The following is an 18,285-nucleotide window of genomic DNA, read 5'->3' on the forward strand; positions in this document are numbered from 1 at the left end:
GAGCGCGCGAGAGAGGCCGAGGGTGTGAGCGCGCGAGAGAGAGACCGAGGGTGTGAGCGCGCGAGAGAGAGACCGAGGGTGTGAGCGCGCGAGAGAGGCCGAGGGTGTGAGCGCGCGAGAGAGGCCGAGGGTGTGAGCGCGCGAGAGAGGCCGAGGGTGTGAGCGCGCGAGAGAGGCCGAGGGTGTGAGCGCGCGAGAGAGGCCGAGGGTGTGAGCGCGCGAGAGAGGCCGAGGGTGTGAGCGCGCGAGAGAGGCCGAGGGTGTGAGCGCGCGAGAGAGACCGAGGGTGTGAGCGCGCGAGAGAGGCCGAGGGTGTGAGCGCGCGAGAGAGGCCGAGGGTGTGAGCGCGCGAGAGAGGCCGAGGGTGTGAGCGCGCGAGAGAGGCCGAGGGTGTGAGCGCGCGAGAGAGGCCGAGGGTGTGAGCGCGCGAGAGAGGCCGAGGGTGTGAGCGCGCGAGAGAGACCGACGAGGGTGTGAGCGCGCGAGAGAGGCCAAGGGTGTGAGCGCGCGAGAGAGGCCGAGGGTGTGAGCGCGCGAGAGAGGCCGAGGGTGTGAGCGCGCGAGAGAGGCCGAGGGTGTGAGCGCGCGAGAGAGGCCGAGGGTGTGAGCGCGCGAGAGAGGCCGAGGGTGTGAGCGCGCGAGAGAGGCCGAGGGTGTGAGCGCGCGAGAGAGAGACCGAGGGTGTGAGCGCGCGAGAGAGAGACCGAGGGTGTGAGCGCGCGAGAGAGAGACCGAGGGTGTGAGCGCGCGAGAGAGGCCGAGGGTGTGAGCGCGCGAGAGAGGCCGAGGGTGTGAGCGCGCGAGAGAGGCCGAGGGTGTGAGCGCGCGAGAGAGGCCGAGGGTGTGAGCGCGCGAGAGAGGCCGAGGGTGTGAGCGCGCGAGAGAGAGACCGAGGGTGTGAGCGCGCGAGAGAGACCGAGGGTGTGAGCGCGCGAGAGAGACCGAGTGTGTGAGCGCGCGAGAGAGACCGAGGGTGTGAGCGCGCGAGAGAGACCGAGGGTGTGAGCGCGCGAGAGAGACCGAGGGTGTGAGCGCGCGAGAGAGGCCGAGGGTGTGAGCGCGCGAGAGAGGCCGAGGGTGTGAGCGCGCGAGAGAGGCCGAGGGTGTGAGCGCGCGAGAGAGGCCGAGGGTGTGAGCGCGCGAGAGAGACCGAGGGTGTGAGCGCGCGAGAGAGGCCGAGGGTGTGAGCGCGCGAGAGAGGCCGAGGGTGTGAGCGCGCGAGAGAGGCCGAGGGTGTGAGCGCGCGAGAGAGGCCGAGGGTGTGAGCGCGCGAGAGAGGCCGAGGGTGTGAGCGCGCGAGAGAGAGACCGAGGGTGTGAGCGCGCGAGAGAGAGACCGAGGGTGTGAGCGCGCGAGAGAGAGACCGAGGGTGTGAGCGCGCGAGAGAGGCCGAGGGTGTGAGCGCGCGAGAGAGGCCGAGGGTGTGAGCGCGCGAGAGAGGCCGAGGGTGTGAGCGCGCGAGAGAGGCCGAGGGTGTGAGCGCGCGAGAGAGGCCGAGGGTGTGAGCGCGCGCGAGAGAGAGACCGAGGGTGTGAGCGCGCGAGAGAGACCGAGGGTGTGAGCGCGCGAGAGAGACCGAGTGTGTGAGCGCGCGAGAGAGACCGAGGGTGTGAGCGCGCGAGAGAGACCGAGGGTGTGAGCGCGCGAGAGAGACCGAGGGTGTGAGCGCGCGAGAGAGGCCGAGGGTGTGAGCGCGCGAGAGAGGCCGAGGGTGTGAGCGCGCGAGAGAGGCCGAGGGTGTGAGCGCGCGAGAGAGGCCGAGGGTGTGAGCGCGCGAGAGAGGCCGAGGGTGTGAGCGCGCGAGAGAGACCGAGGGTGTGAGCGCGCGAGAGAGGCCGAGGGTGTGAGCGCGCGAGAGAGGCCGAGGGTGTGAGCGCGCGAGAGAGGCCGAGGGTGTGAGCGCGCGAGAGAGGCCGAGGGTGTGAGCGCGCGAGAGAGGCCGAGGGTGTGAGCGCGCGAGAGAGGCCGAGGGTGTGAGCGCGCGAGAGAGAGACCGAGGGTGTGAGCGCGCGAGAGAGAGACCGAGGGTGTGAGCGCGCGAGAGAGGCCGAGGGTGTGAGCGCGCGAGAGAGGCCGAGGGTGTGAGCGCGCGAGAGAGGGACCGAGGGTGTGAGCGCGCGAGAGAGAGACCGAGGGTGTGAGCGCGCGAGACCGAGGGTGTGAGCGCGCGAGAGAGACCGAGGGTGTGAGCGCGCGAGAGAGACCGAGGGTGTGAGCGCGCGAGAGAGACCGAGGGTGTGAGCGCGCGAGAGAGACCGAGGGTGTGAGCGCGCGAGAGAGACCGAGGGTGTGAGCGCGCGAGAGAGACCGAGGGTGTGAGCGCGCGAGAGAGGCCGAGGGTGTGAGCGCGCGAGAGAGGGACCGAGGGTGTGAGCGCGCGAGAGAGAGACCGAGGGTGTGAGCGCGCGAGACCGAGGGTGTGAGCGCGCGAGAGAGACCGAGGGTGTGAGCGCGCGAGAGAGACCGAGGGTGTGAGCGCGCGAGAGAGACCGAGGGTGTGAGCGCGCGAGAGAGGCCGAGGGTGTGAGCGCGCGAGAGAGGCCGAGGGTGTGAGCGCGCGAGAGAGGCCGAGGGTGTGAGCGCGCGAGAGAGGCCGAGGGTGTGAGCGCGCGAGAGAGGCCGAGGGTGTGAGCGCGCGAGAGAGAGACCGAGGGTGTGAGCGCGCGAGAGAGAGACCGAGGGTGTGAGCGCGCGAGAGAGACCGAGGGTGTGAGCGCGCGAGAGAGACCGAGGGTGTGAGCGCGCGAGAGAGTCCGAGGGTGTGAGCGCGCGAGAGAGGCCGAGGGTGTGAGCGCGCGAGAGAGGCCGAGGGTGTGAGCGCGCGAGAGAGGCCGAGGGTGTGAGCGCGCGAGAGAGGCCGAGGGTGTGAGCGCGCGAGAGAGGCCGAGGGTGTGAGCGCGCGAGAGAGACCGAGGGTGTGAGCGCGCGAGAGAGGCCGAGGGTGTGAGCGCGCGAGAGAGGCCGAGGGTGTGAGCGCGCGAGAGAGGCCGAGGGTGTGAGCGCGCGAGAGAGGCCGAGGGTGTGAGCGCGCGAGAGAGGCCGAGGGTGTGAGCGCGCGAGAGAGGCCGAGGGTGTGAGCGCGCGAGAGAGAGACCGAGGGTGTGAGCGCGCGAGAGAGAGACCGAGGGTGTGAGCGCGCGAGAGAGGCCGAGGGTGTGAGCGCGCGAGAGAGGCCGAGGGTGTGAGCGCGCGAGAGAGGGACCGAGGGTGTGAGCGCGCGAGAGAGAGACCGAGGGTGTGAGCGCGCGAGACCGAGGGTGTGAGCGCGCGAGAGAGACCGAGGGTGTGAGCGCGCGAGAGAGACCGAGGGTGTGAGCGCGCGAGAGAGACCGAGGGTGTGAGCGCGCGAGAGAGACCGAGGGTGTGAGCGCGCGAGAGAGACCGAGGGTGTGAGCGCGCGAGAGAGACCGAGGGTGTGAGCGCGCGAGAGAGACCGAGGGTGTGAGCGCGCGAGAGAGAGACTGAGGGTGTGAGCGCGCGAGAGAGACCGAGGGTGTGAGCGCGCGAGAGAGAGACCGAGGGTGTGAGCGCGCGAGAGAGACCGAGGGTGTGAGCGCGCGAGAGAGACCGAGGGTGTGAGCGCGCGAGAGAGGCCGAGGGTGTGAGCGCGCGAGAGAGGCCGAGGGTGTGAGCGCGCGAGAGAGGCCGAGGGTGTGAGCGCGCGAGAGAGGCCGAGGGTGTGAGCGCGCGAGAGAGGCCGAGGGTGTGAGCGCGCTAGAGAGAGACCGAGGGTGTGAGCGCGCGAGAGAGACCGAGTGCGTCTGCGCGCCAGTGTTAATTTCGTTAACTAGTTTTTATTTAGTTATTGTCTCGTTTTCGTCTGTGAAAAAATGTCGTTGACGAAAATAATGACGGAAATTATTCGTCAACGACATTTTTTCACAGACGAAAACGAGACGATAACTAAATAAAAAATAGTTTTGAATGACAAAAACTATGACGAAAATCTATTGACATTTTTGTCAACAAATAAAAACTAGACGAAAATGTTAGATAGTGACGATTTGAGAATATAGTGACTATATTCGGTACGGTTTTCTGTGCGCACACAATCGACCCAAAGCGTGCAGCCATTCACATAGACACCCATACAGCGCGCGAGTACAGATTTGAGCTCTCTTTCGTGTCTGAATGGAAATACACACAACATTGTCTAAATGTTCGTTTTGGAGAGTATTCATGTAAATTATGTCGGTTATGTCTTAAACAGTTCTGAGTGTATCGTATGTGCATCAGTGCATTGGATCCGCATGTCATTGGACATGATCCGATGTCTTAAAGTGACAGTGGGTAATACACATAATGTGGTCTGTATCCTTAATATTGATCAAGCAACAAAAGAAAAAGAGAAAAGCATTCACTGCTCGTTAATAGCTTTAATAAGGATTAATTATATTTAAATCATACAAATAAATATGTCTGCTTGAAAGAATAGAGAATGATGTATGCAAGTAGTTATCAAAAATTCATATATCATTCATTGAAAAAAAGACTGTGTTCTACTTTAGGAAAAGTGGTTTTATTTAATTTTAAGATATTTTTTAAGTTACAGTAGTTAAATCTGTATCTGTATTGCACGTTCAAACTTTAAAATCATTCATATTAGCAGGTTAATATATGTTTTCTCCGGGAGTATATGGGTTTGGAAATTTTAGAGAAGGCCGACTGACAGACCGAGTGCGTCTGTGCGCGAGAGAGTCGCAGTATTGTATTGTATCGTATCGTGATATATCGTATCATGACCCATGTATCGTGAGGCCCTTGCCCTAGTGTAAATATGAATAAGGATGGCGTCAATTTCAAACCAGTTCGAGCTTGATTCAGACCCTGACAATGTTAACGAACGAGGGTCGTGCAGAACGGATTTCAAGCACAGATTTCACAGGACGTTTCAGGGTGGAATGTTTTTTGTAATGTTTTTAATACAGTTCAGATACGATGTTATCCACCATTTAATTAATATTTGTTGGAAAACTGGTAATACAAACGGTAATCGTTCACAAAACCATGGCTAATTTTCCTAAGTAGCGGTGAACCGTCTTCCAGAAGCGAGAGCTTACAGAAGCTACAGAACACAAGCTGTTCTCCATCTAACGTGCAGCAAACGCTGGTGTTATAATGTGCAGGAACAGTGTTTCAATAAGTTTTAACCACTCTAAGTTCGTCAGGCTCAGGAAGGACACATCGCGCTGTAGTCCAAACGAGTCGTTCATGTAGTTCTTGAAAAGGGGATTATGTTAAAATATCTCCCTTTGCAGTGGACTTTGAGCTTTGTAACCTTACAGACGTCGTTTATGCGGAGACAGCAACATTACACACTCACTAAAGCTGAAAAAGTGGAAAAGCATAATAGGGCCGCTTTAAGTTAATTCTTTTCTAGAGATGCATGATGTATAACACCAATATTGCACCAAATTAGATGTTTTTTTTTTGTATTTGTCATTATTAACTCAATATTAGTTAGTTAATTTGGATGTTTAATAAAGTGTATGCTCATTTCCACCATCATCTATTGCAATCATCTACCATTCACTTACTTTAGTTAATCTTTATAAACACTAATAATTTAATAACACTTGGAATCTTTAGAAAAATACTTTTTTCATTCTGTAAAGCCTAAATTCAGTTGTATAATTTTAAAGGAATTAATTTTAGCCATTAGTGTTTTATTTTAAATTGATTTAGGCAAAACAGTATAGAATTCTATATTCTAACATCAGTGTTATTGACCATAGCATAAAAGTAATCATCAGCTTTTTGATGTTGATTTTAATATTGGTGCATCTTTAATCTCTTTAAAGTCTGATTCATTTCCTTGAATTAGTTGAACCGTCTGCGCCAAGATAGATTTATTTTGTTATTGCATTAAATCTGTCAGATTTAAAACGTGTGGTGTAAATGATGGTTTCTTTGACTGAAAAGATCTCCCTTGTAAGCCATTGCTGAGATGTTTGGACACACTTGACTGAATGCTGCATGTGAAATCTGTTTATACTCCTTCAAAAAGCATCCCAAGATGCACCATCATGTCTCGTAGCATTAGCGTACATCTGTTCTTCCACCACTGCCGTGTCCCCTGAGCATCATATGCAGTTGGCTCCTGTGTAACCCACGTCTTTATGGGCCGTTTCCATGCTTTACACTGAAAAGCGGAGGCGAGAGGCACTAAAATGCCTCGTTTTTCATCCCCTGTAATAAAGCCGTGTGTGAGGGCGAATGCACCGCTAGTAAATGATCTACTAACAGCGCTAACAGAGACGTAGCGCTGTGGTTTCTGACTGACAGATGTTTAGAGTCCAACCCTGGAGGATTGTGATGTAATCTGAGGTAATAGTAGCAGTGCTGCGGTTCAGGTTATTATAGCCAGCTTTATGAGCTCTGATGTTAACCCTCTGAGGTCTGAGCTGTTTTCTGGGCCCTGGAGGTGTTCTGACATGCTCTGACATTTGTGGTTATTTCTGTTACTTGTGACATTTTCATGGCTAAAGTCTAATTACACTGTATTCAGCACAAACTCTGCTACAATAATATATCAGTAGCATGTATGTAAAAGTTTGTAGTTTTGAGATAATGACATTTATGCGTGGTTTGTGAAAATACAAAAATAAATTCTCACTGAAATAAGGTCATGAAACCCATACTGATTATTTCTTCACAAGACTTTTGAAAATTGTATCACGTAGCCTAGAATATTTGCTCTAAAACTATGTGAGAATCACCCTGACTGCTCATTCAGATAAGACAATATATTGATTTAAAAATTTTACGACGTGTTTTGTGTGATAAAGCAATATGCGAAGGGGCGGATCACCTCATTAATATGAAAGCTTTCCACACCTGAGAAAGACAAAGAACCTCCCTAATGGCCCTATTAGGAGCTTATCAGGGCCCATCATTCTGACCAACCTTGCACAAAGAATGAGGAGATTTAAAAAAGAATGGCTTTTAAAATTGTTTGGATTTATTTACAACACAACATAATCCAAAGATACACAACAAAAAAGCACTTATTGAAGAAAGAGACCTTTGTGCCATTCCTAAAAACATTGTACATACCTTTCATTTTCTAAGGTGTTTGATTTTCACTTTTTCACAGAGACATGTACTGTGAATGTTGAAGTCAGCAGGACTCAGTGGCACCTGGGCCCTGAAAAAAAAAAAAGTGAACATACTGATATCAAGAGAAAGGCCTGCACGATTTTGGGAATACATTTTAGATTTTTCTTGTTAAAATTGCTTTTTAAAATTCACAGAATACACACACACACTCACACAAATGTTTCCAACAATATATAATGAACACCAGGTTTGTTGTACCTTGTAGGTATAGGCTATGCGCAGTGCTGCATAAAATAATAACAATATAGCAGCCTATATATATTTTCAAAAAGATTTCAGTAACAACTAAGCTAGAGAAAAATATATTGATTATCATGTTACTTCAAATGTTTCCATTCGTTATGATGATATGAAATGAGATAATAGTAAAAACATGAAGCCGTTTGGAGCGTTTTGCTTTTCCAAAATATGATACATTCAAACGCGATCGCGATCAAAAATATGATACATTAAAACGCGATTGCGATCAAATATAAAACATTATGGTTAGGCCTACCATATACATAGCCTATCTACGTTTGAGCAGATATCCACAAACACAGTAACAGTAAACACGGGTCTAAATATTATAATATTCACCATATATCTAGCAACAGTTCAACTGCAATGTGAAATTTATGCAACAATAGCAAACTAATATGTAAGAATTACTTACCTTATCTTTCTTGTCTTCAAATATCGTTCTTCTTCTTCTGATGTAAATCCAATGTAAGCTCAGGCACGTCTTTCAAACTCGACGAAAAGTGAAGTGAAGTGTTTTGTTGTTGAGGTAATGAGGGCGATCGCGTTCCATGTGGAGATTTGCATGTGAATATCTTTTGCGCGAGTGGGCGTGGCTGAATTAAAAATAATTAGGAAGCGTTTGAGAAGCTGGAAATCTTGTTGGTTTTATACAAATTACTTAAACAGAGAATATTTGTTTTCGTTTTGAATCCGATCATTTAAAAGTACACACTTAAATGTTTATAAAGGTGTATGGCTCATAAATGTGTGACAAGTATTCGCTGAGTTTTGTTTCAGTTTATAGACGTGCTCAAGAAAAAAAAGTTCACCGCGACGGAGAGGCAGAACGCACACACTGTTTATTTTCTTTATTTTACAAAAGCACAATGTTTTGATTTGATTGGAAGTGGACACATACAAAAGTAGAAATACCACAGATTCTTTTTTTATATTTCTTTTTTCTGTATGACCATAAATGACGGAGAAATTTAAGTTTAAAGTGCTACAATGTGGAGAAAATCCAGCAAAACGCGCCGGCGCGTTTGTCGACCTCAGAGGGTTAAACAGTGCAGGAACATACGCCTCTATACTCTATATACTCTATATACTGTATATACTCTATAAACTCTATATACTGTATATACTCTTATACTCTATATACTGTATGTACTCTATATACTGTATATACTCTTAAGGCCCGTACACACCGGGACGAATATCGGCGCGCGTTATTCGCCAGCGTTTTTCAACGTGTTTTTTGTGTTCACACCCAAGCGATTTTCGCTGACGATGAGCCGAGTGAACATGCAAATTCATTCCCTGACATTAGATGGCGCTCAATATCACTCCATAACAGTTCTCTTTTATCAAGATTTTTGTAGTCGCTGTCGCGTTTGTCACAGTTCTTTATGTTCCGACACCAACGAGACCAGCAGCTCTACATTCATCTTGCCTTGCATCTTCCTCGTCTTATTTCTTCTCGGCAGTGTTTAGACGCTACTCGGCATATATCTTCTTCGCCGTTACGTATGTGGGCTCGGCAAGACCGTTTTGTGTTTGAGCGCCCCCAAGTTGTGTTTTACTGTAACTTCAGAAGCTCCAGACACGTGAGCAAAATCACCAATCTCATTGGTCGGATAGTTTTGTCCGACCAATAATATCGCGCGCGAAATTCGTCCCGGTGTGAACAGGCCTTTATACTCTATATACTGTATGTACTCTATATACTGTATATACTCTATATACTGTATATACTCTTATACTCTATATACTCTATATACTGTATATACTCTATATACTGTATGTACTCTATATACTGTATATACTCTTATACTCTATATACTGTATATACTCTTATACTCTATATACTCTATATACTGTATGTACTCTATATACTGTATATACTCTATATACTGTATATACTCTTATACTCTATATACTCTATATACTGTATATACTCTATATACTGTATGTACTCTATATACTGTATATACTCTATATACTGTATATACTCTTATACTCTATATACTCTATATACTGTATATACTCTATATACTGTATGTACTCTATATACTGTATATACTCTTATACTCTATATACTCTATATACTGTATATACTCTATATACTGTATGTACTCTATATACTGTATATACTCTTATACTCTATATACTCTATATACTGTATATACTCTATATACTGTATGTACTCTATATACTGTATATACTCTATATACTGTATGTACTCTATATACTGTATATACTCTTATACTCTATATACTGTATGTACTCTTATACTCTATATACTGTATGTACTCTATATACTGTATATACTCTTATACTCTGTATAGAGCTGGTAAGTCCCGCCCATCCGTAAAACCCCAAGTGGACCTCTAGGTTGAAAAATCGTCAATGCAAGTGAATGGGAGAAAATATGTATACGTCTGTGAATTTTTTATATAATTTTTCATGTTACGAGTTTGACAGTATACGGTATGATTCTTCGGCTAGCAGTTGTGGAAAAGACATAACGAGAAAGACTACATGTCGCCTATGTGACATCACCCCATAAAGTTGACTTACCCGTGGTTTTCGCCAACCTCAACGATTGTGTCCTCTCCCTGAAAGAAGGCGGTGAAGTGCACCAAAGACACAGCCATGTTTAGCGGGATCCGTGAGCTAGTGTCCGTGTGCGAGTGCTGGTGACGTTTCAAACGCGTCGAAAGCAGCGAAGAGTTGTAGTCCACAAAGTGCTCTCACACAAAGTCTACCCATATCAAACTTCTACCCGCTAAATTGTAGCATTCTTTACACGAAAAATTATATAAAAAATTCACAGACAACATATGTTCACATTCATGGCACAATTCAAATGGGACCAGAAAATAATTATTTTCTCCCATTCACTTGCATTGACGATTTTTCAATCTAGAGGTCCAGTGGGGTTAGCGGAAGGGGCGGGACTTACCAGCTCTATACTGTATATACTCTTATACTCTATATACTGTATATACTCTATAAACTCTATATACTCTATATACTGTATATACTCTATATACTCTTATACTCTATATACTGTATATACTCTATATACTCTTATACTCTATATACTGTATATACTCTATAAACTCTATATACTCTATATACTCTTATACTCTATATACTGTATATACTCTATAAACTCTATATACTCTATATACTCTTATACACTATAAACTCTATATACTCTACTCTTATACTGTATATTCTCTATAAACTCTATATACTCTATATACTGTATATACTCTATATACTCTTATACTCTATATACTCTATATACTGTATATACTCTATATACTCTATATACTGTATATACTCTATATACTCTTATACTCTATATACTGTATATACTCTATAAACTCTATATACTCTATAAACTCTATATACTCTATATACTGTATATACTCTATATACTCTATATACTGTATATACTCTATATACTCTTATACTCTATATACTGTATATACTCTATATACTGTATATACTCTATACACTCTATAAACTCTATATACTCTACTCTTATACTGTATATTCTCTATAAACTCTATATACTTTATATACTGTATATACTCTATATACTCTTATACTGTATATACTCTATAAACTATATACTCTATATACTCTTATACTGTATATACTCTATGTACTGTATATACTCTATATACTCTATATACTCTATATACTGTATATACTCTATAAACTCTATATACTCTTATACTCTATATACTCTATATACTCTATGTACTGTATATACTCTTATACTCTATATACTCTATACTGTATATACTCTATATACTCTATATACTCTATAAACTCTATATACTGTATATACTCTATATACTCTATGTACTGTATATACTCTATATACTCTATATACTGTATATACTCTATATACTCTATAAACTCTATATACTGTATATACTCTATATACTCTATAAAATCTATATACTCTTATACTCTATATACTCTATATACTGTATATACTCTTATACTCTATATACTGTATATACTCTATATACTGTATATACTCTTATATTCTATATACTCTATAAACTCTATATACTCTTATACTGTATATACTGTATATACTCTATAAACTTTATATACTTTTATACTCTATATACTCTATATACTGTATATACTCTATATACTGTATATACGCTATAAACTCTATATACTCTTATACACTCTAGAAACTCTATATACTCTACTCTTATACTGTATATTCTCTATAAACTCTATATACTTTATATACTGTATATACTCTATATACTCTTATACTGTATATACTCTATAAACTATATACTCTATATACTCTTATACTGTATATACTCTATGTACTGTATATACTCTATATACTCTATATACTGTATATACTCTATAAACTCTATATACTCTTATACTCTATATACTCTATATACTCTATGTACTGTATATACTCTTATACTCTATATACTCTATACTGTATATACTCTATATACTCTATATACTCTATAAACTCTATATACTGTATATACTCTATATACTCTATGTACTGTATATACTCTATATACTCTATATACTGTATATACTCTATATACTCTATAAACTCTATATACTGTATATACTCTATATACTCTATAAAATCTATATACTCTTATACTCTATATACTCTATATACTGTATATACTCTTATACTCTATATACTGTATATACTCTATATACTGTATATACTCTTATATTCTATATACTCTATAAACTCTATATACTCTTATACTGTATATACTGTATATACTCTATAAACTTTATATACTTTTATACTCTATATACTCTATATACTGTATATACTCTATATACTGTATATACGCTATAAACTCTATATACTCTTATACTCTATATACTGTATATACTCTATATACTGTATATACTCTATATACTGTATATACTGTATATACTCTTATACTCTATATACTGTATATACTCTATAAACTCTATATACTCTATATACTGTATATACTCTATATACTCTTATACTCTATATACTGTATATACTCTATAAACTCTATACACTCTATATACTCTATATACTCTTATACTCTATATACTGTATATACTCTATAAACTCTATATACTCTATATACTCTATAAACTCTATATACTCTACTCTTATACTGTATATTCTCTATAAACTCTATATACTCTATATACTGTATATACTCTATATACTCTTATACTCTATATACTGTATATACTCTATAAACTCTATATACTGTATATACTCTATATACTCTTATACTCTATATACTGTATATACTCTATAAACTCTATATACTCTATATACTGTATATACTCTATATACTCTTATACTCTATATACTGTATATACTCTTATACACTCTATAAACTCTATATACTCTACTCTTATACTGTATATTCTCTATAAACTCTATATACTTTATATACTGTATATACTCTATATACTCTTATACTGTATATACTCTATAAACTATATACTCTATATACTCTTACACTGTATATACTCTATGTACTGTATATACTCTATATACTCTATATACTGTATATACTCTATAAACTCTATATACTCTTATACTCTATATACTCTATATACTCTATGTACTGTATATACTCTTATACTCTATATACTGTATATACTCTATATTCTCTATATACTCTATAAACTCTATATACTCTTATACTCTATATACTCTATGTACTGTATATACTCTTATACTCTATATACTCTATATACTGTATATACTCTATAAACTCTATATACTGTATATACTCTATATACTCTATGTACTGTATATACTCTATATAATCTATATACTGTATATACTCTATATACTCTATAAACTCTATATACTGTATATACTCTTATACTCTATATACTGTATATACTCTATATACTGTATATACTCTATATACTCTATAAACTCTATATACTGTATATACTCTATATACTCTATAAAATCTATATACTCTTATACTCTATATACTGTATATACTCTTATACTCTATATACTGTATATACTCTATATACTGTATATACTCTTATATTCTATATACTCTATAAACTCTATATACTCTTATACTGTATATACTGTATATACTCTATAAACTCTATATACTTTTATACTCTATATACTCTATATACTGTATATACTCTATACTCTATATACTGTATATACGCTATAAACTATATACTCTTATACTCTATATACTATATACTGTATATACTCTATATACTCTATATACTGTATATACTCTATATACTCTATATACTGTATATACTCTATATACTGTATATACTCTCATATTCTATATACTCTATATACTGTATATACTCTATATACTCTTTATACTCTATATACTCTTTATACTCTATATACTGCATATACACTATATACTCTATAAACTCTATATACTGTATAGACTCTATATACTCTTTATACTCTATATACTGCATATTCTGTAGATGAATAATGGAGAGAAGAAGGGTTGTTTTGGTGCAGTGAGAGAATATTCTTTTTTGTTCTGTAATTCAGTGGAATTGAATTAAATTCAAGGAACCGACTGAACATATCAAAGAAGGCGGAGCCTCAGAGCCACACCCATCTATTACATCATCACCACACGGACCAATGGGAGCTAAGAGGCTTTTATCAGCCGGAGCAAACAACTGATTCTGTTCTTAATGACGTCACACCAGTTCCTTCTTCGATCTCGTATGAGGATGATATATGACATCATTCTAGAGCATCACTGGTGATGATGACATCAGTAACTGAGCCGGTCTGATCAGCTGGTTAGCAGGGAATGGATGATATAACAGCACTATAAAGGCTATTAATGAGCTCTTCTTCTGTTCCAGTGTCAGAAGTGTGTGTTTAGAGATGGAAAAGGCTCCTGCGAGCTGATTGGCTTGCGGTCGGCACGGTAACATGAGTGTCGTCATGGCGACGCAGCATCACAATGGTCCAGCGTCGCTGCTCTCCAACTAAAGGATGCAAACGTTCATGTAGGCGTGATGATGATGATGATGATGATTCGTCTGGTTTGTTTAATGTGCTGAAACGAAACAAGCCGTCTGAACAAATGTACAGTAATATCACTCAATTCAATTCAAAATGGGCTTTATTGGCATGACAATTGTTTCGATGTATTGCTAAAGCATTGCTAATGTTTTACAGTGAATCATCTTGTACATATCCATACATTAACAGTGTTGAATTGTCAAACGCTGGTGTTTCTGCCATGAAGGGTCATTAGTGGCACTGAAGGGTTAATTATCCGTCTCTTTGCCCGCAGCCGAGTGCTAAAGTGAGCCAGGAGGTCCTGAACGAGCTGCTTCGGCCCAGTGTGGATTACCTGCGGCACAAGAGGTTCCGGTCCGGCAATTACCCATCATCCCTCAGCAACGAGAGCGACAGACTCGTGCACTGGTGTCACGGGGCGCCGGGAGTCCTGCATATGCTCATCATGGCTCATAAAGTGAGTCTCAGACACACACTCATCAGCTCAGTACACACGAGAAGACATGAACATGCTCAGTTTGCATTCATTCTTCCAATATATATATATATGTACAGTACAATATATATAATTACAGCAGGAGTTGGTCTTACATCTCTGTACATGCTCTCTCTGGGCTTTATGTTTCATAAATACTGTATCATGTTACGCTACTGTATGATATGACATCAGCGGCGTCCGTCTGTCACGCTGTCATCAGTCTCAAGGTCATGCTTCTTCTGTTCTTGTTTTAAAAGTCATTGAGTTTATTTCTTAGTTCTGTACAGTCTTTTCTCTCTCTCTCGAAATACAGCAGCCGACAGTGACATCTAGTGGTCACGTTTATCAGTGAAATTGGCTTTATTGTGATGTTTAAAGCATGTTATACAATTACCATTTAATGTATTAAAAGTTTTAAAAGTACTAAAAGTTTATTTACGTAATTAAATAGTATAGTGTCAACTAAAATCTGAAAAAAGTCGTGTGTATAGTTAAATATCACTATAGTTTTAATGAGTTGATATTTTTTCCCCTCTCTCTCTTTCTCTCTCTCTCTCTCTCTCTCTCTCTCTCTCTCTCTCTCTCTCTCTCTCTCTCTCTCTCTCTCTCTCACTAACACACACACACACACACACACACACACACACACACACACTCTCTCTCTCTCTCACTAACACACTCTCTTTCTCCATGTCTCTCTCTCTCTCTCTTTCTCCATGTCTCTCTCTCTCTCTCTCTCTCTCTCTCTCTCTCTCTCTCTCTCTCTCTCTCTCTCACTAACACTCTCTCTCTCTCTCTCTCTCTCTCTCTCAATTTTCAATTCAATTCAAAATTGCTTTATTGGCATGACTGTACATGTTACAATATTGCCAAAGCTTGGAACACATAGAATAATTATACAGTATAAAATTATAAAGTACAAAAAAATAGCATATTATAACATAACTTAAATCTAAATGAACAACTTAAATTAATTGTACAAATTAACAGTGAAACAAATTATAATATCTGTGAACGTTTTACACCACAGTGTTTTAACATATACACACACACACGTCACTGAAGGTCACTCTGGTGGACAGTAGGGAAACACACTGAGGTCAGACACACACATCACACACACATTCACCTGCTGTCTCTCAGGCTGTGGCACACACACACGTATCTGGCAGCGAGTGCTGCTGTCTGGCCCTCTCCTAGCAGGATCTTCATCTGATCTACTTCAGTCATGGCTGTGAAGTTCTGTATTGCGTTAGTGAGTTTGGTAAAGTAGAGTTCTCTGACTGAAGTGTATTTGTGACAGTGAAGGAGGAAGTGCGTCTCTGTCTCGATCTCTCCTGTCCTGCAGTGAACACACACCCTCTGCTCTCGGGGTAACCAGCTCTTTCGGTGTCTGCCCGTCTCGATGGCGAGACTGTGTTCACTCAGCCTGTACCGGCTCAGGATCTCTCACACACACACACACTCACACTCAGCCTGTACCGGCTCAGGATCCGTCTCTGCTTTGTGTCTCTCACACTCTGGAGATATTCTTCCAGTTCATAATTTGATTTCAGATTTCGATAGAATTGTAATTTACTTTGTGTTTTAGTTTCCTGATCCCAATGTTCCAGATATGTACTTTTAGACTGTTTGGTAATTTGGTTTATTCTGATGTTAGTGTGAGAAGCAGTGCTGGTCTGAGACTAGTAGGGTTAGTCGGGTTAGTGAGTCTCAGGACCAGCTGACTGAGGAGACTCTTTTCGGGGTTCAGTTCTTGGGTTTGTAGTGCTTTAAAATGTAGCGATTCTGTGGGACTTGATTTTAGATGCATCCAGAATTTGAGGGATCTTTTTTGCATATTAATAATCAATGGGAATCGGCCTAATTCTGCCCTACATGCATTATTGGGTGTTTTCCTTTGTAGTTTCAGAATCATTTTACAGAATTCAGTGTGTAGGGCTTCTGTTGGATGCCTGTCCCATCTAGTGTAGCTCTGATCACTGAGTGGACCCCAGACCTCACTTCCATACAGCGCAATGGGCTGAATCACACTATCGAAGATTTTACACCAGATTGGAATCGGTAATTCAATGTTTTGGAATTTTTTCTTGATTGCGTATAGAGCTCTTCGAGCTTTATCTTTGAGAGCATTCACTGCCACACTGAAACTCCCCGATGCAGTGATGACCAGGCCGAGGTAAGTGTACTGCATCGTGTGCTCTAGGGCGGTGCTGCCTAGGCTGAACTGGTATCTGTGTTCCTGACATCTGGGCTTCTTCTGAAAGACCATAATGTTGGTCTTGGTGAGGTTGACTGCCAGGGCCCAGTCTCTCTCTCTCTCTCTCTCTGTCTGTCTGACTGAGTCGCCTGAGGGCTGAAATGGAAAATTGAGCATGTGTTATATTTGGAAAGTTTTCTTCCACCAACTTTTACACCAGAGCTCTGACAAATGATGCAATTATACACACACACATACACACACACACACACACACACACACACACATGAGCCGCGGTTCAATGTAACTTTGATGAGTAAAAGTATTAATTTCTTTAAAAAAAATCTTACTGACCTCAAACTTTGAAACTTCTAAATGCAGTGTGAATGCAGTTGTTCTGAGTTCTGATCATGAATAGACAGTGAGTGTGTGATTATATGCAGGAAGGGTTATGACAGTAAATACAGTCTGCAGACCCGTCATTACTGGATTTGACTGCAATGATGTAATTACTGTAATTAAAACATAATAAGTGTGATTTATCAGCGTCATCACAGGAGTCTGCCGAACAGATCCGGGTCTCAGTTATAACCGGTGCGTCGCACAGAACCGGCCCTGACAGAGCCGAACGCCACTTCACACGCATGTGAATGTGCTCCTGTAAATAACCTAAACCGTACGAATGTTAGAGACGACAGTTTAACGACACCGATGGAGATCTGAGGGACTGATGAAGGAAAACCACTGTAAATCTCTTCATTAAAGACTGATTTAAACTATCTTTTACATCTGATATACACATTTAGATTAAATATGCCATTCTCATTAATGGAGTTCAGCACTTAAATTACTTTGTTATTACAGAGAAGTTACAACATTTATTATATTCTAATAAATAGAAATATTTGTAGTGGATGCGCTGCTTTTGAAGACTTTTCCTGTTAATGTTTGCTTAGCGCATAATAATAGCAGAAAATATTTTCGTGCAAATAATGGTTTCCATTAAAAATATAAAGCAATTAAAAATACTATTTGGCAAGTGGAAAAGATTGAGAAAAACTTTCTCTGAAATGTATTTTGTACTATTTGATTTAATTAACCAAAAACAAGGCAAGGATCGGCTACTAAATGATTTTTAACAATGTAATGTGACGCACACCCGTATCTCATATTCTCCTAATGTCTTGCACCGTT

At 41.9% G+C, this 18,285-nt stretch overlaps 1 protein-coding gene across 1 annotated transcript in view; it reads left to right on the forward strand.

Annotated features, from left to right (window-relative positions):
* lancl2 (LanC lantibiotic synthetase component C-like 2 (bacterial)) overlaps positions 1-18,285 on the forward strand; it is a 64,918-nt gene that overhangs the window by 20,844 nt on the left and 25,789 nt on the right. Inside the window, exon 6 of the mRNA XM_081352747.1 lies at positions 14,688-14,870. Within this exon, the coding sequence (XP_081208873.1) occupies positions 14,688-14,870 (183 nt within the window). The remainder of the gene's footprint in view (positions 1-14,687; positions 14,871-18,285) is intronic.

The sequence above is a fragment of the Scardinius erythrophthalmus genome, assembly GCF_964197995.2.
Source record: "Scardinius erythrophthalmus genome assembly, chromosome: 22".
Taxonomy (NCBI): Eukaryota; Metazoa; Chordata; class Actinopteri; order Cypriniformes; family Leuciscidae; genus Scardinius; species Scardinius erythrophthalmus.